We start from the raw sequence: 26,760 nt of genomic DNA on the forward strand, positions 1-26,760 counted from the left end.
GCTTGCCACATTTCATGTAAATATACAGTAATTATGGAATGATAATCAGCATTCCAAATTCTAAAAACAGTTATAATGTAATATTTTACCTAAGGATGTCCTGACAACTAATAATATGTAACATGAACATGAGACTAGGTCCCTCAAAAACAAATCTCTAACTTTTTGTTACAAGATAAAACACAACCCTTTCTGTAAAGCATTCTAAACCTACATTAAGCTCTAAGGTTTACAAAAATACCATTCAAGTTTGTGTGTGTGTTTATACCTTTATTTTTGATATAGACTGATTATTCTACAGGTAAAATATGTGCCACCTATTCTGTTTAATTTTTCTTACACACACTCATGTATAGATTTGTATATATGAGTGCACACACACATATATTTAAATTATTAACTAATGTTTAAAGTTGTTAAAAGCTCATATATACTATCTGTTAATAAGCTAAGGCCTCTGATTCTTTTTCTTCTACCATACACTAACCAATTAAGCTTAAAGTTCATAAACACCGTCTTTCACTGTAATGTAACTGTCATTTAGACTGAGCACTCTAGCAACTGACCTTTCCCACAGTACAATGGCATTATGTTGGAAAACTCATCTCCATGGTGATGAGCATAAACATTCTTGATTGGTTGAAGTAGGTCACATGGAAGTTATCATTATTACACAAATATCTGATTGACATGTATTATATGCATGCTTAACCATAATATAACTGAAAGGCATTAATATTAATAAACCAGTAAGGCAGACCCTTAAATGTTTTTTTTTTTTCACTAAAACAGCCTCTTTCTTCTCTTTAGAACAGGATTCCACTGAAAAACGTCTTTAGCAAACTAAAATTCACAGACAAAACTGATATCTGGAAACAGTACATTTCATAAACATAAAACAAGTCTCTCTGAATAAAACATTTGATCACTTAATTCTGTAAATAAAAAACATGACAGAATTTTCAATTTTTACCAACAGAATAAAATTGTCATATCATCTAATATAGGAAAATTTTAGTCTCTTATTAATTAACATTTGTAAATTTATAAAGTAAGTTACTGCAGTGATAAATGAAATAATATTGGACAATACCTGGTGTTGTTCAATTTGTCTATATACAGCAGGTAGATCTGGACCCACTGGGCCAAGCCGGCTAATCTTGTCTTCCATTTCAGTAAGCCATCGGCGTAAGCTATTGAGTTGTTGCTGTTGTAGTTCCATAAGTGTTTCATGAAGCCTACAAAATAAAGTTAAATTAATATACAACTATTTGAGTAAATGATTTTTATTTATGTTTGGATGAAATTTCCACATAACAGCTAATCCACCTTGCACTAAGTTACTTGAGCCTTCTGAAAAAAAAACAACAAAAAAACTATAGTAAGATCAAGATAATTTCTACATTTAATCACTGGTTCTCCACTTCCATCATGACCTTTGACCTCATCTCTTGCTGTCTGCTACCTATGTGGCTTTCTGAAAATGTGGATGTAGAGCAATAAATGAGCAACTAATCTTCAAGTGTAAGATATCATTACAATACAAGTACATAAGTTCTGACACTTCCCGGAGAAATGTTACGTCTTACAATATTCATTATCAATATTAATATGGACACACTGGTAAAAAATGATGACAGCAAGAAAAGGCTTTAAAAGTAATATTTCCAGACACTAGTAAATGTACTTTCCCTTATCCACATTATGTAGTTTACCTCAACTGTTTCAAATAGCCTTACTGACTTTTAGACATCTTACATATACATAAACAATAAGGTAGTAAAAGTTAAGCTAACAAACAGCACACAGTCCAAATGGCTATACCCATACCAAAGATTATATTTAATTTCAGCACATTATCACTTTCAAAAAACAATTATTTTAAACAATTTAACCCTTTCACAACAGGTCATGGTTCAATGGTCATGTTATCACATTTGTTGACTTGCATTCAGTGTTATTGCACTACTAAGTTTGGAATCAAATTGTATAATATAATTAAAACTTTCACATTATATACGAGTTAATTTCTTAATTTAGATTTTAGTGAGTCACATGCTATGTTAAATGCAGTGCTATTTAAAATTAGGTGTTTGTGATGTCAGAATACTAAGTATACAATTTTGTACAAATTGGGAACTCAAATCAATAATATTGACAAGCTTGAAGATAAAATAATAACCTCATATCTTTCTATAGATATGGCTTATATACCAAATCAAATATGGTGGACACCATTCAACTCCTTCCATTTTTTCATATTGTCCCTTATATACTCTTACTAGAGTATATGACACGTGAATAACTAATCAACAGCTTAGAATGTCCACAGAATAGTTTTTTACCCACCATTTTAATCTTTGAAAAGGTTTTCATGTTCTTCTAATCCAAGTTTTCAAGGAGGTAGGTTGTGTCTTTAGTGTGCTCAAAATTTCATATTTGATAAACTATAAAGAAATTAGTTACTAAGCTTAATAAACTATAGTGAAATTTTATGGTATCAGTGTAGTTATTTATGATTTTTTGGTTATTCAACTGTATGTATAAAACCTAAAAAAATTTTGTTTCCTATCTTCCATGCGTGAAATTTTAAAAGGCTTGATGGCCTATTTGGAGCATCATGTTCAGTCAAGGCCTCCTCATTTTAGGAAAAACATTGAATTGTTGGATATGTGGTCAGAAAAAGGTTACTAAAATGATACTTAGGAGCTGTCATATGCAGAGACATTAAGATCCTTAAAATTGTTTTCTCTTGAAAAAAGAATATTTAGAGGGGATCTAATTGAATGTTTAAGATTGTAAAAGAAAATAAAAATGTTATTGTATCAACATTTATCATACTTAACAGTGAAAATTATAGAACTATGGGACACAAATATAAATTTATGCAAGGTAGAAGCGATTTTCAACTAAGACAATTTTATTTTTCAAATTGGGTGATTGCCTTTGATGTTGTGGAGGCAGTATATTGACTGAGTTTATAAAAAGCTTGTTAAATATGTGAATGATAAGGTCTAGCTTTAATTTTTTTCTAATAGGTTTAGTTTGACTCAGAGGATGAGACAGATGAGATGGACCAACAGGTCCCTTGTCTCTAAACATTATATTATATTAAAATTATACATGGGTTGTAGTGTTTAATGCAAATTTGAGTTTTGTTGGCTTTTTTGTTAATTTGATTTTATTATCCAAATAAATACTCACTTGCTTTGTCGATCCATGGCCTTTATTCGAAGATCTTCCCAACGACTGTTCAAAAGTTCCATCTGGGTTTGAATTTCCTCTCGTTCTTCAGTTGTGACTCTTCCTTTACTAATAATTCGTTGACCTTCTTGTAATACCTCCCCAATATTTATTTGATGCTGAGTTAGTTCAAGCATGAATTCCTGGGATGGAAAGTAAATAAAGAGCAATACTGTTTATTGGAAATTTCAATTCAAACAAATTATTATTTTCAGCCTGACTTCAAGATATTCTAATTCTGAAATTTTACCTGAAGTTAGTTTTTGAAAAAAAAAGAAGAAAAAGCCTACCTGGATAGTCATGAAGATATATTCTAGATTAATAAGTTAGTTATTTGGGAATGGCTCTATTTGGAGCATCATATTTAATCATGGGATAGTATTTGGGGATAAGACTGATCATTAGAAACAAAAGATAACTGAGTTAGCCACTTGAAGATACACTAGATCTAACAAAAGATAGTGGACTAGTTGATGTTAACAAGTGTTAACTCGCCAATGGTAACAAAAAAACTAATGGATTACAAACTTAAATTTAGGCAATATGACGCAGCCAAGAGACTCAGATTAGCTAGTGAAGACAAAAGACTAGTTACTTGATGACAAACTAGCTGATGTAACTAAGAGACAAACAAATCAGCTAGTCTAATATATAATCCACTGACATTTCTTGGGTATGGGTATAATAAAATCAACTGACAACTCCAACATTTTTAAAAATGCACAATAATGTATTTGTAAAGTAAAGGAAATGTAAAAATTATTACATTTAATTATTAAATTATTAATTGTAATAATTAAATTAATTATTACAATATTACATACTGAATGTTTTAGTTTTATAGTTGCTTTTATTTACAATAAAATTGTGTGCATTATTAAAAACACTGGATGCATCAACTAATTGTATCAAAACAGCTTGTGATAACAAACAATTATGGACTAATCATTTGATGACAGACTAGCTGATGCAAACAAGAGACTAAAAGAAGAGCTGGTGATAAAAATACTTATGTATTTTATTTACAATAAAATTGTGTGCATTATTAAAAACACTGGATGCATCAACTAATTGTATCAAAACAGCTTGGGATAGCAAACAATTATAGACTAACCATTTGATGACAGACTAGCTGATGCAAACAAGAGAGTAAAAGAAGAGCTAGTGATAAAAATACTTATGTACTAGTTGCTAAATGATATACTAGCTGATGTAAACAAGAGGTTAATAGCTAGTTAATGCAAAAGATTATAACAGACTAGTCACCTAATGACTATTGGAGCAAACATTTAAATTATCTTTTTGTTTAAATGAAATTTTACTGATACATATTCATTCTCTGTGAGAGAACGTTTCTGGGAAGTTCAACAATTTTTTAAGAAAGTAAAAGAGTTTCAACAATTACTTTGTTGAAGTGCAAAATTTTACACCTCTTTCACTTACTTCGTGAGAGTGGAATAAAGACTTAACCTCCTCAACGGATCCTTCAACTGGGCGTTCTTGACTAAGACGTTCTTCAGCCTCTAGCAGCCAAGTTAAAACATCCTCTAAACTTGACTGATAGGTTGACACATCACTCTCACAGAAGCTTGGACGTCCACGAAGTGATGACTCCTCCAATGAAATATAAAAGTTTTGGGAGAGATTTATTGACATAGCCTGATAACATTTATGGCATGAAATGACCAAGTTATCTAGCTTACTCTTTTAAAAAACTTACCCAACTGAACATTTGATTTTGTTCAAGAATGTTTGTTTTAGAAATGGAAAGAGTGGGGGGCCTAAAGTAGAAAGTGTTATATATGAGTATTTAACTAAATACTGTCATTTAGAGATTTAATAAATTAAGCCCTATAACCACCACCACTCTCAACTCTTTTGATATCACAAAACCACTTACACTTTAATTTTATAGTTATTTTTTTCTCAGTTCTGTAATAAGAATGCCAAGAATTAATTCATATGTTTCTATCTTTCTTTTTTTTATTTTAGACATGTAACATAAGTTGTCATGAGTGGGCAATGGGGTTGTGGTGGTCAGACCCAGGACAATCCTCACTGACCAGGAGGTAAGTCAGGAAGGCAAATAGAGATTATTTGTTGGCACTTTCTAGAGCTCATCTCTTATCTCACACACCAACACAGTTTTGGTCATGGATAACCTGACTGTATTGTACAAATATTACACTTAGCACACTGATATCAATCAATAAAACTTGTGTAGAAATGTCTAACGTTCAAATTATATACATCCCCTCTCTCACCATGTATCAATGTCAGGGGTGACACCTAAGGTCACTGGTTTAAACAAATATCAGCTGGAATTTAATATCAGTGAAAAATAAATCATAATAACTAATTCTAGGTTTAAAAAATCCAGCTTCATAAAATTAAAATTATTATAATACAACTATAGTTTTAAACTTACAATTTAACCCATAACTTTATATTTATCATGAAATAATATCAGTGAATTATTGTGTTATTAACATAATTTCTTTCCCCTATATGTATTTAAAATTCTTCTTAAGAAATACCCCCCCCATTACCTCAGCAGCAAGTCTGAGGGCTAACATAAAAATTAGGTTTCAATACCTGCTTCATGTTTAACAACAATTTTATTACAGAAAAGTATTTTGATCCCTCAAAAAATAATATTACAAAAAAATAATAAAACTGAGCCTCATAAAACTGTTTACAAACATGTTAGCTAATTTAATAAACCAAGACAAAGAAAATTAAAATATGCAATCAAAAATGGATGCAAAATGTTTGTATTCTGTTGAAAGGCTTTTAGAATATAAAATTTGTAAGATCATCCCTCAAGAAAAGCAAGAATCAAGAATTAGAATTAAATGATAAATATATTATTGACTTTTGATATGATCAAATCAGAAATCTGCTTGCAAACTGGATGCAAAACTTTAATTTGTATTATAAAAATTGTGTTGTGCAACTTCTGGTATATTTGTAAGAAGTTTACATGTCACAAGGTGACTGTTAATAAGTACTAAATATTTGTTTGATCACATTTACACTGATAAATCCTTCTACTTTTTAAATATATTAAAATACCAATTAAAATCTTTACTTAAAGCTTCAACATCTTTTAAATTTCATATAGCAATGATCTAATAACATGAAATCCATAATTTTTTTTAATTATTAGCATCTAACCAGACTACATAAACAATATAATACTTACAGAATCAGACAAATCCACTGATTCAAGTCTCCTAAATGGAATGTTTTCATGGGGTAATGCTTGAAAAAAGCACATTACATACATCATCACAGATTTTTTGTCTGGCCGTGTAGTGTTCACATCTGTGAAAAAAAAATAAATATTAATTGAAACATAATTTGCTACATAATTTATACCCTGATTTTGAATAAGTAAGGGAAAAAATTGTAATGCAAATCTGAATATTCTATGAATATAAATCAAACAAAAAATGGTAAGTGAGAACAAAATGTATTAGAAATGGACTACTTTGAAGAACAAATAATTCACATGAACTACAACTGTATCTGAGTAAAGTCTGTATTTAAGAAACTACACCGATAATATTCGAGAAATTAATAAGGAATATAACATTACACATTTATAAACTTCTGATGATGGTCCTGAAGGCTTCCTTGGTTTAAATATAAAAGCTTATTCGAAAAGTTCATCACAAAATAAAACAACATAAGGTGAAAGTCAATGTGCTACATAGAAATCTCGATTTAAAAAAAAAGAGAGAGAGGGTAGGAAATTCATATGATAGAGTATAAAAGTATGACTTGGTATATTCTGTATTTAAAGCATGTCTCAGGAAAGGTTGAAACTTTTTAAAATAAAATTTTCACCAAATACGTTTTCAAACTGAAGGATTAAAACAACATTCAATTACAATCTAACCAGGTCATGAAACAATGAATTTCAAAAAAGAAGAAAAGACGTAATAATTTTTTTTTTCAAAATTTTATTTAGTCTACCTAATCTTGCATTACATGAAATAACTTTTCAGAAAATCCTAGATATAATGCTCTTAAAATACAGTATCAAATAACTGTACCCCAATGAAATAAAAAAGTATCTTATATATTTGAAAGACCTAGTAGTACATCTAGTAAATAAATTTTGTTATTATATCTTATTAACCTTTGTGCCAGTTACCATGGTACCTTATCATACTGTTAACTCAGATTCAGACTAACCTTGAATTTGATTTGTATATAATAAAGCATCACAAGAATATAACCTTGAACAAAAAACCAAATGAAGTTTAACAAAAATATTTTCAGGTTTTCACATGTTTTTTCTCATTAAACCTACCTTCAGGGTCTAAAAGTTTATCAATTCCCAAATACTGATGTGCTATGTGAAAGGCATGTTCTAATCTGGTGATGATATCTTTTCTCATCAAACCTCCATAGTCAAAAAGGTTTGGTCTATAAAATATTAACAATACATACATATATATACATGAGCTATATGAACTGATGCAAATATTTATTTAACCAATTTAAAAACATTATTATTTCCATCTACGTGTTACAAAAATACTCTTTGAAATTGACTTAAATTTGACATATTGACAGGAGTGATTGATGTACAAATCATTACGTTCCGTTGATAGGAAAAATCTAGACTCTATAGATAGAAATGTTATTGCTTTAGAATCCTTAGAATTAAAAGGTTTTTTGTTTATTAAGATAAATTATCTTGATATAATTTTTCATGGACAAAAACCCAAACACACACAAATATGTGTACTCAAGTATTTTACTTGTCTTACTGTAACACAGATTTTCATTACCAGATCAACTTCAAATGTTTTTTTTTAAAAGATCCAAATATTATTTAAAAACTTTTAACTTGTCACCTTGTAAGCACATGTATGCTGATTGTAAGTCACATTTACTAAATCTTACATTATTTCATAAGAAAAGATTACATAAGACATATTTATGAAGTATTATACTTTTCAATCTTTAATTACTTTACCTAAATTTGTGAATTAAAGCATTGAATGCTAATCCATCACTCCAACTTGTTGTGAAGTTTCTGATGTCTACACCACTGTAACTGTTAAATAAATAGTAAAAAAAAAAAATGAAACAACAATGATGTAGCTATTATCTTAAAAGACACTGATAAGCTTTCATTAGATATCAAGAAATATTATAATTTAATATATCCCTTGAATTTCAAAGACTGAACACAAAATATTGCATTACACTATAACTGAGCTATATATAAATACTGAAAAAGTACTATAAAGTGTTAAATGTTTTAAAATACTTAACTTTATTTTTAAAAAAACACATGTATTTACTACAGTTTTTTATAACTTCCATAGCAAAAGACAATTAAGATTTGAAATGAGAACAACAATAATAAATATCCTTTCATTCCTTAAAACTCTCTCCTAATACCTGTATAATTATATCACACAACTTTTACATGTTCAAGAATATTTACAATGAATTTAAATTTAAAAATAAAATATTTTTATTTATTACCTTTTAGATAGTGGGGAAATTGACTGAGTTTAACAGTATGCAGGCACACCATACTAACTTCTCACATCAATGGATAATTTTTCAAAAAATTTCATTCATTTTACATATGTGCAGTTTTCACACAATACATGGTTTAGAAAGTCATTAAGTTCATTTCAGTCTAGCTGTATTTGTTCCTTGCCATTCTGTTGATATCACACCTGTTCTGCCTGTGGAGGAATGGTTGTAATACTGCACATTGTGCAATGCCAACAGTTACTGTCCTTCAGTGATAAGTCACGTAATACCTAGAGATTATGGCAACCCCCAAATGTAAATGAAAATTACCAATGAAGGTAACAACAGTTACTATGGGTAAATCTGATATTTCCCATTAACCTGACCACTACTGGCTATGATCCTTCTTGGTAGCCAATGCAAGTTTTGCTGTTATTTGTTCCAAAATTAAAACTAGTGGATGAACTTGTTTGAAACTTCATAAGAACTTTCATAAATTTTTTTTTTTGTATTATAATCATTAATATCTTTAAAAATTACATTTGGAAATGGTATTTTTAAGATATTATTACAATATTTATAGTTGTAACAGATTTGAAATTTTCTTAGTATGTTATTTTAAAATCTGTAAAACCTTTTTACCATCCATGCAATTTAAATCTTGTCTGTTTTTAATTTTTTAATAATCACATACTTTCCTCGTGGTTTCAAGGAACATACAAGACTGAAAATAATAGTTCTAAGTAAACCTAAACAATAAACAAGTTTTTTTTTAACTAGAATTTCATGCTTATATATGCACATAAAACAAGTGTAATTCTGTTTCATAACTCCATTTTTCTTTCAAGTTCATGCTTCCCTGCAACCGAACTTTTGCTTATTGTGTCAAAAAAAAAAACCACGTGGTTAGAAGTGTGAATATTGTACATTTGCCGTAAACTATAACGCACTTTAGAGGTCACTCTCCTTCAGTCGAGCACAGGTGCATTTGAACACTACTATTGATTTGATAGTAAGAAAGTTTTTCGGTGCTTAAATACCATGTTTTGAATTTCAAACAAGTTTATTTCAGCACATGTCCTTATAAGTTGTTTCACTACACAGACAAAACTAATTATCAGTACTAGTGAATATATGTAATAATTTTCCATACAGGTGGTGTAAAAAACATTGCCTGACTCTTCTTAAATAATAAACCATATTGCAAGAGGTTATCAACAGTTACAGACACCATAAATTACAAACAAAATCACTTTACAGCACTTAAAAAATTAGTTATTCTCACATTATTCTCGTTATAAGCAAGATTTACTTGGAATTCAAAACTCAAGGTCTTTGTTATATCAACACCTGAACTATAAGAATATCACAGCTTTTCCTTTATTATTGAGATGAATGTGTTTAATCTGCTTCACAAGCAATGTGTGGATTTTATTGTTGTCATTTATACACCAAGTTTTAAACAAAATGGCTCGAATCTCATGACTTTGTTAACATAGCTTGATTTACACTGATATATGACAGTCCTTAATAAAATTCATCCAACTTATAGGAAAAGATGATGGAGTTACAAGAAAATTACACACACTTATCTCTTATATACATTGAATGTTGTATTAAAATATTTCATGATGTTGCATATGAAATATCAGATTTTCATGTCTAACTTTGAAACTCACTTTTTTGTAACTGAAAGAGAAGCATTATTGTAAATTTATAGAATAATATAGCATACTGTCTGGTTCATTTCAAGTTTATTTTTCTTACTTCAGAAACTAAATCATATACTCTTCAAAACAAGAAATGCAAAAGGGATATTTTTGTTATTTTAAAGAGAAATATATGTAATAATGTTACAAACTCAGAGTATGTGATGTTACACATGTTAAGGCACTGATTGTCAGACCAAAATGACAATAAAAATTGTGCACTTTGAAAACGGAGGAAAACATCGGATTTTTCGCCAAAACTCATGCTTGGTCGCTTGGAAGCAGGCGAATCTTGATCAGATGTTGCCAGAGCTGTGAATGTCCACCCAAGCACCATCACAAGGCTATGGAATCATCAATAACAACATGGATCAACTTGTGACAGTCCATGATCTGGCAGACCTCGTGTGACCACGCCCGCACAAGATCGCTACATCCGGTTACGTCACCTTCGGGATAGAACCACCACAGTGATGTCTACTGCCTCAACCATACCAGGGCTGTGTAGGATTTCTGATCAAACCGTACGCAACCGTCTACAAGATGTAGGAATCCGACCTCGACGTCCAGTCAGAGGCGTCATCCTCACCCAGCAACATCGTCAAGCACGGCTGCAGTGGACTCGGGCACATCGGTTATGGCCTCATCGACGATGGAGGCATGTTTGGTTCAGAGATGAATCACGTTTATGCTTCGTAGGCAGGATGGAAGGACCCGTGTTTACCGTTGCCGAGGTGAACATTTTGCAGCAAACTGTGTGTAGGATGTTGACAGATATGGTGGTGGCAGCATCATGATGTGGGCTGCCATCGCCTACAATGCCAGAACAGACCTTTTGCACATTTGAGGGAATCTTACGGCTCAATAATACGTCGACGAGATTCTTAGGCCCCATGTGCAACTCATCATGGTGAACGTCAACGACGTTTTCAACATGACAACGCCCGTCCTCACACAGCCCGACTCACCACTGTCTTCTTGAGACACCACAACATCAACGTTCTTCCCTGGCCCTCCAGATCACCAGATTTAAACCCCATCGAACATCTTTGGGATGAGTTGGACCAACGTCTGCAATAGCGACAACCTCAACCGCAGACTCTACCTCAGCTTGCAGCAGCTTTGCAGGCTGAGTGGACAGCCATTCCACAGGATGTGATTCGTCATCTAATCGCTTCCATGGGCAGGAGATGCCAAGCAGTTATTGATGCTCACGGGGGGCATACTTGTTATTGATGTTGAGTGACGTTAAACTCCACCTAGTGAGCGTGGACTTCGCCTTTGCAGACTTTGGATGTTCAGCAGTGAATGTGCAAAGTTTCACACATGTCATACAGAACTACCCAGAATAAACTTGTTAACAATTTGTCTCATATTTTGCCTTTTGCGTTTCTTTTTTTGAAGAGTATATTTATATTGATTTTTGCCACCATGGGTAAAATTGATATTTCTGTAATTTTCTTGTATCAGTTCAAGCTTAGTCACAATGCAGTGACAGCAGCTCATAATATTAGTCATGCATTTGGTGATAGCACAGTTAATAAGTGCACAGCATTGGTTTAGAAGATTTCTCTCTAGTGACATAAGCCTTGAAAATAAACCTCGGGCCACCTTCAAACCGTCATTAATGAGGAAGAATTGAAGGCCTTAACTACAATATATAACTGCCAAATCATGAAAGAACTTGCCAACAAACATAAATGTTCATTATTCAATAGTTTCTCAACATCTTGAAGCAACTTGGAAAGTGAAAAGACATGATAAATGGGTACCTCACAAATTGATTAAAAACCATTAAACAAGAGATAAAATTTGTTCCTCTCTCACAACAAGAATGACCCTTTCTCCACAGAATTGTCATCTGCAATGAAAAATGAATTCTTTACAAAAATCGATGATGATTTGGGATTGGCTTCATTATGAAAAAACACCAAAACATATGTCAAAAATTAGCTCTTCACTCTTAAGAAGCTGATGGTTAGTATTTGGTGTTTATCAGCAGAAGTAATCCATTATTCATTCTTAATTTTAAGTGCTGTTGTGAACTTGAAATTATGCATTAAAAGTTGTCACAAACATCCAGCAATAATCAATAGCAGTGAACCCACACTGCTTCATGACAATGCCCAACCTCATGTCTCAGATGTTATTGTCCAAAAAGTAATCGAAGTTTACTATGAAACTTTACTCCATCCACCATATTCACCAGGTCTTCCCCTGGAGATTATAACTTTTTTTAAACATTTGGACATTTTTTATAGGAAGAATAAAAAAGTTTGCAAACCAAAGGTCAATTAAAAGTGCCTTTAAAAATTTCATTGCCTCAAAGGATATCCAATTCTTTAGGAAAGTATTTAATAAACTTACAACTTGTTTGCAGATGTGTATTGAGTGTAAGGGAGCTAACTGTAATTAAATAAATTAAACAACAAAAAGATGTACTTGTTTCACATTTTCCTTTAAATATCTGAAATTTCATATGTAACAGCCTGATACTAAGTTCCTATTTGTTCATAATTAAGTTTTATCTTTCTTTCAATATAATAAAAATTAGAAATGTTTTACAAAAAGAAAGTGTAAATGAATGGAAGCAATTTTTTCCAGTGCAAAACTACATAAAGGGCTACCTGTACTCAATATATTGCAGGGAATTAAACTCTGGATTTCAGTGTTATAGATCCTTAAATTTACTATTGTCCACTACAGGGTGAATACAACTAGCTTCAGTTAATTTTCACTTGTGAATATATGTTCTCCTTCTATTGACTTTCTAGCCGAGATGCTATGTACGACTTGAAATCTGTTACATGGTATCAAACTTATATCCTGCATGTTTATCTCCTTCCTGAAAGGAATGGAAGATACACAAGTGATGCATATAAAATTACTTTGATGTATATAAAGTATTCCTGATCTATAGGTACAAAAACTGGACTTACCCCTTGGTAGCATCTCTGCACCATGCTAATAATGTCTTTTCTAGGTTTGTTTGGTGAATTTCATGACTGGCATTTTTCAAAACTCCATGGACCTATCACAAAAATATATTTCTAAGTGGGCTTAATTTTTTTGCTTTCTGTATAGAAAAGAAGAGTATTTATTAGTAGTACAAATAGTCCTCTAAATGATAAAAAAATAAAAAAGTTTAATAAGTACATTTGCTTAATAAACTTTAAATTTCAAATCTACAATGATCTTTAAAATGTACAGAGAAGAGCTTGTTCATACCAAAAAAATTATTATCATATTACAAAAAACTGGAAATTATCTTTCAATTCAATTTTATTAAAATATTATATTATTCTAACATGTAAAGTTGAATAAAAGTCTGACTGATAGCCATGTCATGTAATCTACACAAAATTTAACCACCAGAAAAACTTTGGAATTCACTTGGATGTATTACGTGCAGAATGAGCAAATACACCAGAGTAGAGGTATGAGGCATGGAGATTAGTCTATTCCATAGATTCTATGGAACAATTCATAAAAACATGTATGAAATAAGCACTGCAGCATAATGCAGCAAGAAACGTTAACAACGTACACAGAATTTCTCCTCAATTTATGTGAGGGTGACTTTTTTAAGCTTCAACAATTAAACAGCTGGAATGTTGCAGGTAACAGCACCAATTGATGATGACTGCCATTCGAGGGTTACAAATAGTAGTTGCTTTCTGGTACATTTCAGCACACTTAACTATATGATTTTTAAGCTCTTTACTTAGAATACTTTGTTACGGTGGAAGATCACAATCATGGTTTGGTAGAATTAATTGAGGAAGTCACGTGCATCAGGTAAGTATGTCACATTCATACTGGTGGAGGGTTGTCACACAAGACACATTTGAACCAGTCGATTATAAAGTATGTGTGAGCTCAAGGCATGCAGCATACGAAAAAAAAAAGCATAAAGAGGGTGGCACTGAATGAGAATAGGTATTTATGTGAGAGGAGGCAATAAACCTTATTGAAAAATATTAGTCACTAGAGCAAAATGTACCCAAACTATAACAATTTATGACTTTATAACTGAGCTTAAATAAGTTAAAAGAATCAAAAAACTGTTAAAAGCAACAACTTTACTCAACACAAATCAAGCTAAAATAAATTCACAGCTAAAATAATTTGCAAAGTAATCATGAGCTATATGTATATATCTATTATTTAAACAGCTTATAAACAAATAAATGAAAAGAAGGGGAAATATTATTTGTAGTTGAAACTGTTAAAAAAAAAGTGATTCAATAACAAATGCAAGAGGGTTAACCATCAACCAAAGTTCTTACAGCTGTTCACTGGTATATAAAAGGTAACAGTTGAAATACCACTCAATAAAATGTTGGTATGCAACTAGTGGACATTTTATAACCCACAGATAAAACATGAGGATATGCCTTGGCTGAGAGGGGAAGAATGTGGTGGTTTAAAAAAAGTTGTCAAAAATACCTTACTAACAATAGCTAGTGTGATAACCCTATAGATTAGTTGGCAGAGCATTCACCTTGGATCAAATCCAGCATGTGGAAATACCTTCTCGCCTTCAATTAAAAAGCACCAAATTTGTTTTCTTAAACATTAGTGTCAAAGTATTTTATGTAAAACTAGTAATGTAATATTTTTATCATGTTTATTATAATCAATAATTAGAAAAACAACTCTTCTACTTACACATATTCCAGTTTACAATTCACATTAGCTTATAGCTTATATATTGAGTATTTCATTAAACCAATTATATTAGACTGCACATAGAATACAGTTGTAACATGCTTGATCACTGAGATAGTATAATGATGACCTAGAAATAAAGACATACTGGTCAGTTTTCACTCACTGCCTTCTGAAAACCCACCTGCCAGTGTAATATAATGCTCCACACAAGTCCTAGTGTCAGTTTTGGGTTGCCATCCACAATATCATTGGTACTAATATTTACAAGTTTTATCTGAAAAAAAAATCCTGCTATATTATTAAGTTACTATAAGAAATTTTAATTAGATAGTTGAAGACAGTTAAGAGACTCTGAATGAAACATTTCATCATCACTTAACTAGCTTGAAAATATTATTTTCTCAGTCTTATATGGCAAACATAAACTGATACAAGTGTATTGAGCATAACTTGTCATACTTGCAAATTATATACAGGGTTCTTCACAAATGCAACTTTATTTATTTTCTAATACTTTAAAATTACAGAATTAAGTACCAGCATTTTAATTTATTTTATATAGTATTTCATTACACATTTTATATAGTAGGATCATCTCTAGTATTACATTACACATTTTTATTAATGAAACAATAATCACACGAGCAAAGCCTTGTGATTCATTATTGTAATAAAATGAGTAGATGGGCAAGAGTAAAACCCATAAGCTTAAAACCTTATTTGCTAAATGTCAGGAGAAATCTAGATGGATGCATGGTAAATTTTAATACCAGGTAGGTAGGTATTTCATGTTTATTGGCACAAAGCAACTAAGCTATCTGTGCTAAACAAGATGTAGTATACTATAATGGTATATGGAAATTAAGGTAAAAATACATAAAATATGTAAAATTAAGACCAACCAGGAAGACAGGCATTAAGTTCAAACTTGCTGTCAGTCACCTGAAGTTGGCCTTTCCAGTCCTGGGTTCAGGTCAAAATAAAATTAAAATGTGTAAAAGAAATCATGCTAAAACAGTGTATAGTCCAATAAAATCCTTAAATTAAGTTAAAAAGTTCAATGGCTCTTAAAAATGTAAAAACATGAGTGAGGCAGCCAGTATCACTTACGGCATTGGCTAATGTCAAGGGCAAACCTACCATAAAAATATGTTTAAAATAGCCTTGTCGTTCTTGGTTGCAACAATGGTGTGATAATAAAATATGTATGATTGTGACCTGAGTGCCACACAGACCACACACTGGTGCATCAGTACCAGATAAAAGGAAGTGGTAAAAAACTGTGACCAATGCATTGCCTAGCTAAAACAACTTCCTCCCTTCAATCTTTACAGAAACAAGATGGCCAAAGAGCTAAAGAAAACTTGATTTGAAAAAGTTTATTATTTCGTTGCTCATTCCAGTTTGACTGCCAACTGGTGTACAGTTGGGTTTTGATGACTGGACCATAGTCCATGTATGGAATAGGGATGGTGGTGATAGAGCCAGAGCAGATGGACTTTGATGCTCTGTCAGCTAGCTCATTCCCACAAATACCAACATGACCTGGTATCCAAAAAAACTGGACAGAGATAGATGATAGAGAGAGACTTTTAACACCAGGAGAAAAACTGATAGATTTACATGGTAAACTGTTATGCTTAATTTACATTTAAGCTTTGAAATCTTTGAAGATTTACAAGTTTTTGTTTAATTCATAAACCACTAGTAATTGTCGATAGTTAAAAATCTTTCAAATGTAACAGATACCAAATTTAATTTATTAGGATTGGATGCTTAGAAATGGATTGTTGACCAAAATAAGACAAAATGACTAGCATAATTAACAATAAAGTCTTTTCCAAAAATCTCCAGGATAGAGGTAAAGAGATTTTATAACATTCTAATTCCCTGTTAATACTTAAATAGTTTATAAGAAATTTAAGTCAAGATGTCTCAAAATACATTAAATTTTATAATGTGTAAAAAGAAAGGTACATTAGAATAAATAATAAAATGTTAACTGTCTGAGCACATTAAATATAATAAAGCCAGTGATTGTTTTTATTATTGTATAAAAATAATTTAATTTTTGGAAATGTAAATATTTCTGCAGGGAAAAGTTTTACTTTATTAAAAACAAAACAAAACACATTACCATAGTTCCAAAACCAAACTTATGAAAAAAATTATTTACATGAATTTAACTAAACAGGATCAAAACTTAATTCTATGGGGGAGGCAAAAAGTACATTGAAATACATTTGGACAAAAGCAGAACCCCAACACACACACCATATTTTCCAGAACCCTACACATTAATTCAGTAGATAAATGTTATTTCTTTTACCCTTTTTTTATGTAAACTGAAAGAGCATTGCTACTTTTTATTCCTTAAGACTAAAAATTGAAATAATTTTAGAACAGCAGACCATACGCAGTTATTCAACTGTTTTGAAATTTGAAAAAATAACTCCTTCTACTCAAACAAGAAGTATCATATGAATTTAGAATTATGTGCAAAAGTTCAAACAGAATAATACAGGCTTCATTCAGAAAGCATTAAACTATATAAAAAAAGTTTTCTACATTCCCAAGCATGATGAGTACAGATAGATGTTTATATTCCCAGTTCTACACTCCCACAAACGTTAAGATGATATAGTTTTCTACTTTTCCAGATTCTGCATTATTACTTTTAGACCTTAATATTTTAAATCATGAGACAAACCTATCATTAACTTATTACGATAAACAAACTTTTCAGGTCTGAATATTAATTACAGAAATTTTGCATCTGTTATCAAAAAATATTTTGGTTCATACAGTTGTTAAAATAAGAAAAATCTGTCATTCCATCCAGGTCTTGAGTATGTGAAGAATTATCCAAAGAAGTTTTTCTGAAAACTTTATTGGTAAGATTATGGAAAAAAATACCTATGAAGTACTGACACCACTAGTGCTTGATGTAAATTAATTACCTCTAAGAATAATATTGCAATGGTTTTAAATTGTAAAGACAAATACACTGAATATTTCAAAATCTTTATGTTCACAAATTTTGTTGAAATCCATCTTGAAACCTCAATTATGCATAAAAGGTTTTTTTAAAGTTAAAAATTTGATTTCAACACTACAATGGGTAAATGTTGCTTAGAAATTTAAATGTAGTTATTGTAAAGAAGTTTATACTGTTCTGTGGCATGCTTTTTAAATCACAGAACATCTCAAACCAAATGAAGGATTTTAAGGTACCTTCAGACACTGAACCTTGACAGACTCTATAAAAGTTAACACACGGTTACCAATATTTCTATAAAAAAACAACGGAAATAAGAGTTTACATACACCATTTTCTTCTAGCACTTGTAAGGCACGGCCAACATTGTTCAAGTGATGTACACGTAATCTACCTCTCTCTCTTCTCTGTAAAATTTTAAATGAATTATAAAACTGCACAAAAAGTAATTAATATCAAATAATCAAATACAGAAAGATTAAAATGTACTATTTTTAAGATATACAAATTATAATGTGAAACTTGTTTAATTACTTCCATATGAAAATCCACATGTCTAAGATTGAATTAAAAAAATACTTCATTGACAACCAAATAAAATTTTCATTATTCAAGGATGATGCTTACAACAGAATTTTACTACTATTAACTTTGTGGATTAGGAGTTAGAGTTTTTTAATGTTATATGTTGATATATAAATCTGAAAATTACAAGTCCAACAGTTAATTAATGACAAGAAATAAAAATTTCAATTTTAGTACATACTTTTGTATGTGATTTAAAATACTCTATTAATTTTAATGAAACCTATAATTTAATTTAATGCCTTATTAAAACAAAGAGTGTATGTGATAAAAATTGAACTGAAGAATAACCCACAGTCTAAAATTAGCAGAATTTTTGTGTGATAGGAAATAAACAAGTTTACTAAAAATAACAATAAAATTTTTGTTTAAATTATTTATAGACAAACAAAATGTACAAGTAATGATTTTTGCTGTTTTAGAGAAATAAAACTTCTCTTCAAACATCATAATACCTTAAATTTTTAATTCTGCATTTAGCCCTAAAACTGTTCTTCTCATCCTTCACAACTAATGTTATCTGTACTTTTTGTGTGAACATGAATTTATAAGAAACAATTACAATCTACAACTGCATAATATTCATTAACATTCTTTATTTCTTCATAATTCACCCTTGTTGTGTTTATGAGAAAAAAAAAATTTGGTTAAAATTGCATGAGTATTAACACCCTAATATAGTTCTCTTAGTCATAATACTTATAAGCCAACACAAAGGAACTATAGTATACTAAAGTAACACCCTAATACAGTTCTATTAGTCACAATACTTATAGAACTATGATATACTACATTTATTAATTATATACTATTTTGTATTAATCACCTATAACTATTTAAACTATAATAAATGTTTCATTCCAGTGACAATACACTAACCAATGTATTGGTTAAATTAAGGTTGAAGGTTGGAAACTTTATTTGAATGTAAAAATATATATATATAAGGCATTTGATAGTAATAAAATTATTACTACTATTAGTAGTACTATCCAGTTTTCATTAGTGTAAGGAATAACTCTATAAAATATACCCATAGAGCTTAATTTATATTAATACGAACGAATCAGACACATAAGCTGCCATTAATTCAAACTACCAAACTTTTATGTATTATTACTTACCAATTCTCTATGACAAAGTACTTCCAAAAGAGCTAAAAGTCGTGTCCCATCTCTCAGATCCACAAACAAATCTCTGATTATAGGTTGGTTAGCCTGTATATATTTAAACATCAGATATGTATGACTATGTACAACAGTGGTTTTTTAAACCGTAAAGATGCAATTGTAATTTGTGAGAAGAGGACAGAAGCATCAAAAAATAGTCTTTTTTTTTTCCTTGCAAAGTTTATCATTGTCAGTATTAGATGTATATTTATATCATGGTTTATATGAGTTGAATGTTTCTTGGGAAGAAGGTGAGATAAATTGTGTTACAAAGGAGAAAAGATTTGAGAAACACTAGTTTTACAAAGAAATAAATTTTTCAGTCAACAGTGTTGTACCAAAATCTGTACTGTACTTTAGAGCTTAGCATACTAAGTAAATTTAAAATAGAAGCTCACAAACTGAAAGGGTGAAGATAAGTAAAATAACTTTCAAATGCATCTCATCTTTCTGAATTGAGTATAGCAATTAACCATTCTGAAGTTAAAGTAAAACCTTACTTATCTTCTTTAACTCAGACTTTAATCTTGTAATTTACCACTGCTTCCTAGCTTACTTTTTAGTTACTTGAAATGTCACAAACTCAAAAATTTATTTTTAAATTTGTTTTATAATCACAAGTACAATAAATTTCCATTCAGTATACTTGGTCAGAAGTAAAGCAAGCATGACTAAAGTTATGGAAGTAAAAATACTGTAAAAAATGTCATCAATGTAAAGAATGCCACCCTTATTAAAATTTGTTACTTTTGAAACGCCCATTTCACCCTTAATCATAAAATGCATACATTAAGAACAAGCGGGTATAGTAACTTGGCAAAGAGCCAAAGATTAATTTTCAACAAGCAAACACTATTAACAGAGAGAGAAAAAAATTTCTCAATATTTTCAACATTAAATTGATTAAATTTTCTATTTAAAATATTCTATTTATATAAATAGCCACTAAATTTTCAAAACAGAAACAGAAGACAATTTGCACACAAAACTTGAAATTTAAGGTAATGCTTAAAGGATGCTGAGTAGTCCATAAGTATTTAAGCAAATAGTTTTTCATATGTTTATTTATTATTTTGTAACTTCTTATTAAAAGGTAACTAAACTCCTGTTTTGAAATTATTTTCTCAAAAAGAAAATAAAACAAATAGAGGATCGATGGCAATGCAAACTATCAATTTATACACAACTTCTGTACCATGCACTGTACTTCAACATCGAAAGCTAAATATATGATAACCAATTTTAACATGAATTTTATGAAGAAATTTCACATAAGCAATTATCAATTTTTCAATTTCTATGAAAACAACCAAAATGTGTGTGCAAAGATGAGATTGTGTTGGTTAAAAAAACTCTTTAAAGCACAACAGTGCTGATTTAAAAAAAAAAACAATTCATTAGTGGTAGGAAACTAGTGTTGTTTAACTACTTTATCTTTATTAATACAAAATACAGCTGTTTACTCACTTTTGATAACTGGGAATTAAGCCATTTGGTGAAGGTTTTCTTCTGTACATCCTCTCGTTCATCTGAAAGATGAGATACAATTACAGGCTTTTACATGCTGTTAAACAAGTTAAAAGTCTTCAGACATGTATACTTAGAGGAGAAGATAAATGGATAACCCACAGGAAAAAACAGCTAAAATTGTTATATAGCACAAAACAATGTGCAGAATGTAAGTTATATGTAAATTTTTTGCTAAGCAACAGCAACCTTTACTTTTATCTCTCAAAATAAATTAGATTTCCTCAAAACTTCACATGATAAATACATGTTGTATCATTCCTCACTTGATTTTATCTGTATATTTTATTTAAAATGCATTAAACATATACATCTTAAATAGCCTAAGTAGTTGGTCTTATCACACAATACACTATATTTGTGTTTTAAAGATACAGCTACACCACACCTGGATTATGATGATAAAACAGTCTCACTAACAATACTGATAGTGGTTTTGAACAAATACATAAATGATAATGATTTTACAGGTTTTACATTGTTCTTTGATTTTTTTTTTAACAACAGTTTCCAAGTTTTCCATGAGCAAGTGAACTTATGATTCTAGATTTAAAAAAGAGTGCTGTGCATTTCATTGTCCCAACTAACTAGGTAAAGTGCTATATGTATACATATATGAAAAGCTGATGAGTTTTTTAAAAAGCCCCTTTCATCCAACATTAGGGGACAGTATGGCATTCAGCCAACTATCTCACAGTAGACGTAAATATGCCTTGCTCTCTACATTAGGGTTTTCAAACATACTTAGTTTGAATACAATGTGTTTAGTACTGAAAGTATACTAATGTGCAAAATATTCAAGGCTGATTACCCAGCCAATGAAGATAATATTAGTTTGATTACATTAAATAGAATCAAGTATCCTTCAAGAATAAAACAATATTCTGTAATGTATGCAGTTAAAATAGTAGAAAATAGTTAAAATAATAGCAAAATATAATGTAGAATATGTAGATCACTGAGTGGTGAAGTGAAGAATAGATGACAGCCTGAAAATGACATCACTCTCAGATTTGTTGTAAGGCAGACAAACCTACGAGATAAAAGCCTTGAACATATTATCAACCAGTATTTTCAATAGACTAATAAGTACCCACAATATCCTCCAATGTTACCAAAGTAAGAATTTTTCTGACTGTTTATCATCTGGTATTTAAACTATGCTGACTTCTCAAACTAGAATGCCAGAATACATTTTCACACCATTAAATTACTTGACCAGTTTTGAGCTGCTTATTATCATTAGATATTTAGAGAATGTTTATAAAACTTGTTAATAAGAATTTCATCACAAGACACTGTAGATAATGTCACAAATATTTATTAATCAGTTATATGACAGACTGTGTTTGTGTCTGTGTATATATTGTGAAGGAAATTAAACCTATTACTGATATATTCTTCAAAATGTAATCTTATTGGGATATTTCATTTGATATTTTCAACCATAATGACACCTTACACAAGAGGCTAAACAAGCTAATATTTACGCAAAGCCATCACTAATTTAGAATTACTAACAATAAAAAGGGCAATATGTCAGCATCACCAACTGGCTATGCTGTTACTCTCAACCAAAGACCAGAACATATTGTCACAACTATTACACTCCTGCAGAAGAAATCATGGTGTGTTAAACTACATCACATGGCTTAGACCTTCTCAAGTATAGCTGTTCATACCAACAAATAACCAACACCAGGTTTGATGTGTTTTATATTTTTGTTATCTTGTTTCTTTGTTTGTTTTGAATTTCACACAAAGCTACTCGAGGGCTATCTGAACTAACCATCCCTAATTTAGCAGTGTAAGACTAGAGGGAAGGCAGCAAGTCATCACCACCCACCTCCAACTCTTGGGCTACTCTTTTACCAACAAATAGTGGAATTGACCATCACATTATAACACCCTACGACTGAAAGGGCAAGCATGTTTGGTGCGACTGGGATTCGAACCCGCAACCCTCGGATTATGAGTCGAATGCCTTAACACACTTGGCCATGCCGGGCTGATTTTGTTATCTACAATGGAATATGCTTCATTAGGTGATACATGAATTACAATCCATAAAAAAATGTCATTATTTTATATAAAATTATTGAAAAATATCAGTTACGATTTCTTAACCCTGTCAGAATTGTTATACTAAGGTACATTTTGTGATATTATGTGGTTACATCATAGGAAACTTACAATAAAAATATACAGTATAACTGTTAAGTTATCTGAGAAGACAGCTAACCAGTGTACAATATTACAGTTCACAGGCAGTAGTTACAGTTGTACAGACTAGTCTTATAAAACATTAAAAAATTTCAGAATTTTTTTAGGTGATAATAGATATTTCTGTTCAGGCTTAAGAATAACAATGCTGGCAATAGGCAACTGGTATTTACATTTAGTATAGAGTATTTATTTCTAATTACAAACACAATGGTTAAGACTAGTGTTGGACATAAAGCATTCACAGTTTGTGAAGTACAATAGGTAAAATGAGTGGGTTGTATTTAGGAACTATAGACTGGTATGAACTTTTAAGGAGGCTAGCAGTGCAAATACCCAATTTGTATGTACAGTGTAGGTTGAAGAAGTTGGAGACTGTCCCAATTAAAGTAAAGGCAATAGATAAAGAGAATGGTGAACTGTGGGAAATGGCAACAGCATTTCAACAAGAGCTTAAGCTTTTACATGCAAAGGATGCATCAGTTAATGGTGACCTTCAGGGAGTTAGAAAGAATACTAACAGGGCTACAAGTAGTGGATTTAATTGTAATAGGCCTATTCTAGTCAGCAACAGATTTAAGCCCTTGGCTCATGTAGCTGAAAAACTACTGGAGGGAGGAAAAAGAAAAGGGCCAAAGACAGATGTATATGATATGGAGATTATAATTATAGGCAATTCCTTGACAAGGCAATAAGATAGGATAGTCTGTGGAGTACACAGGGAGAAAAGAATTAGATTATGCTCTTTAGGGAAACAGGTGGCAGATATAAGAAAGAGAGCTAGCAGAGATATAATTTTGGTTGTGCACGCAGAAGTTAATAATGTAGGGAAATGAAGGTCAGAAGAACAAGTTAATAAGTACAAAGGACTGATAAACACATTTAAAGAAAAAAGTCATAAGTTAATTTTGTCAAAGATACTGCCCAGAATTAATTATAGTGATGGAGTTAAAAGTAAGTCATAAGGGCTAAATGTTATGCCTAGGTTAACATGTAAAAATGAGCAGATTGGCTGGTTGGAATTGTGAGACCAACTGAATGGAAGAAAGGATTTTTTACACTTAAATAGGATAGAGGCTGGCTTGTTTGCTAGAGCTAATAACTCAGTTGTAAGGGAAGTTTCAAAACATGACTAGACAGTGATGAGGACCAAGATGATCTACATGCAAAAGGAATAAGAAGCAAAGAAAAGAGTAGCAAAAGAAATTAGTGTAGAAGCAGTTCTAAGTGTAGGCATAATTATTACTACTGTAACACTAGAAGTAAAACAGATGACTTTAGAACACTGGTGGCAATGGAGAATTTTGATATAATGGGAATAACAGAAACATGGCTAAATGTAGATGAGTTTGATGATGGATTTCTTTGAAATAGAGATACAGATTATTTAATGACAATAGAGTATTAAACAGAAGGGAATGAGTGACTTTATATGTGAATTACATCCTGTTAAAGTGAGGATATCAAAGATACTAAAATAGATATTGAATCCATTTGGGTTTCTATTAGTATATAAAATAAAAATAAAAGGCTTTTAGTTGGAATTTGTTAAAGACAATGAAATGAAACTTGTAATAAGGCCATAGTTTAAAATTCAGGCATACAGACTGGAAAATACTAGAGTCAAACCATGACAAAGAAAGGTTCTGGAAACTGTTCAAGAAGGTCTTCCTTATCAATTAGTCAAAGCATCTTCTGGAAACAATGCTATTTTAGATTAATTGTTAAAATAAAATACAGCAATGATCAAGAAGATTAAAAACTGGGGAATATCTGAGTGCAAATGATCATTGCTCTATAAGGTTCAATGTTTTTCTGCATGATATTTTGATTACAAATTTCAAAAAAGCAAATTTTGAAGGGATCAAACAAGAATTCTCTATTATCATTTTGATAGCCGAGTTATTTGGAGACACCAATTGCATGTGAAAAAATTTTAAAGCTAAATTGACTCGTATGACAGGAGCCTTAGAAGATCCCAAAAGATAAGAAAGTTGGCAAAACAGGAAATTAGAACATGAAAAAGGATGCAGAGCTTACCCTGGACTATATTTTTATGTAGCCAGGCTATTAGCCAAATGATTTTTGGTAGCCAATTTTAGCCAGTGTGTTAGCCAGATAGGTTTGATCCGTATCCAACCCTCCAGCCAGTCACATACGATAAGACAGTCAAAAAATAAATGACAACTAAGTTCTTATCATACATTTTATTTCAATGAATTTATCATTTATCAAATTGCATGCATCATGCATCACAACATCTTTTTAATGTAATAACACTGCTAAAGTATTAGGAAATAAATTGACATGGGCATATTTTTTTTATTATATTTTATAATTTTATAAGTTTAACTATCCAAATAAGTCTCAACATTTACTCAGTCAATAAATACCTTTTGTTTTCTGATGCTTGGTTAGGTTGTCTTTTTTCATCACTGCACAACCAGTTGTGAAAGTGTTTGAGTTCTGTACTTTAATGCACAATGTGCAAAACATTTGCTTTGTAGAGGCTTTATATATTAGAGCCAGTTAAATTCATTCAACCATTTTTCTTGGAATGATTGTGAACTGTCAGTTTCAGATTTGGATTTTTTTGATGGAGGCATTAGACAACTTTCACTATCTAAGGGGTGTTTGGCCTGCGAAGAAGCCATTCTGAGATCTGATGAATTCGCTGCATATTGGCTCAATTTATAGAGAATCTTTCCACTAATTAACATTTAGTTTTTTACAAGTACGTGTTTATTATGGTACTAATCCAGTAACCGCTTTTAATTAAACTTACCGGCCAAGCCATACGCCATTAGAAAATGTAATTAAACGTGTGAAAGCCATCACAATCTTCGTGGTTGTCCTTTAATTATAGTGCCACTAATCAAACGTACATTTAGCACTGAAAGAATTAGGAGGAAGGTAACTAGTCATCACCACCCACCACTAACACTTGGGCTACTCTTTTACCAGTGAATACCAAGATTGACCATTACTTTATAAAGTCCACACAGCTTAAAGGGTGAGCATATTTGATGAGATAGGGATTGGAACCCATGACCCTCAAATTACAAGTGTCCTAATCACCTGCCCATGTCAAGCTGGCTGGGTAATTAAATTTTGCTTTTTCTTT

General features: G+C 31.0%; 1 protein-coding gene across 1 annotated transcript in view; it reads right to left on the reverse strand.

Annotated features, from left to right (window-relative positions):
- LOC143258590 (dystrophin-like) overlaps positions 1 to 26,760 on the reverse strand; it is a 194,731-nt gene that overhangs the window by 150,120 nt on the left and 17,851 nt on the right. The window contains 11 exon segments of the mRNA XM_076517774.1: positions 1,094 to 1,238; positions 3,205 to 3,386; positions 4,687 to 4,857; positions 6,449 to 6,570; positions 7,565 to 7,680; positions 8,237 to 8,317; positions 13,400 to 13,491; positions 15,316 to 15,408; positions 18,462 to 18,539; positions 19,842 to 19,934; positions 21,354 to 21,415. Of these exon segments, the coding sequence (XP_076373889.1) occupies positions 1,094 to 1,238; positions 3,205 to 3,386; positions 4,687 to 4,857; positions 6,449 to 6,570; positions 7,565 to 7,680; positions 8,237 to 8,317; positions 13,400 to 13,491; positions 15,316 to 15,408; positions 18,462 to 18,539; positions 19,842 to 19,934; positions 21,354 to 21,415 (1,235 nt within the window).

Source organism: Tachypleus tridentatus, chromosome 8 (genome assembly GCF_004210375.1).
Source record: "Tachypleus tridentatus isolate NWPU-2018 chromosome 8, ASM421037v1, whole genome shotgun sequence".
NCBI classification, from domain to species: Eukaryota; Metazoa; Arthropoda; class Merostomata; order Xiphosura; family Limulidae; genus Tachypleus; species Tachypleus tridentatus.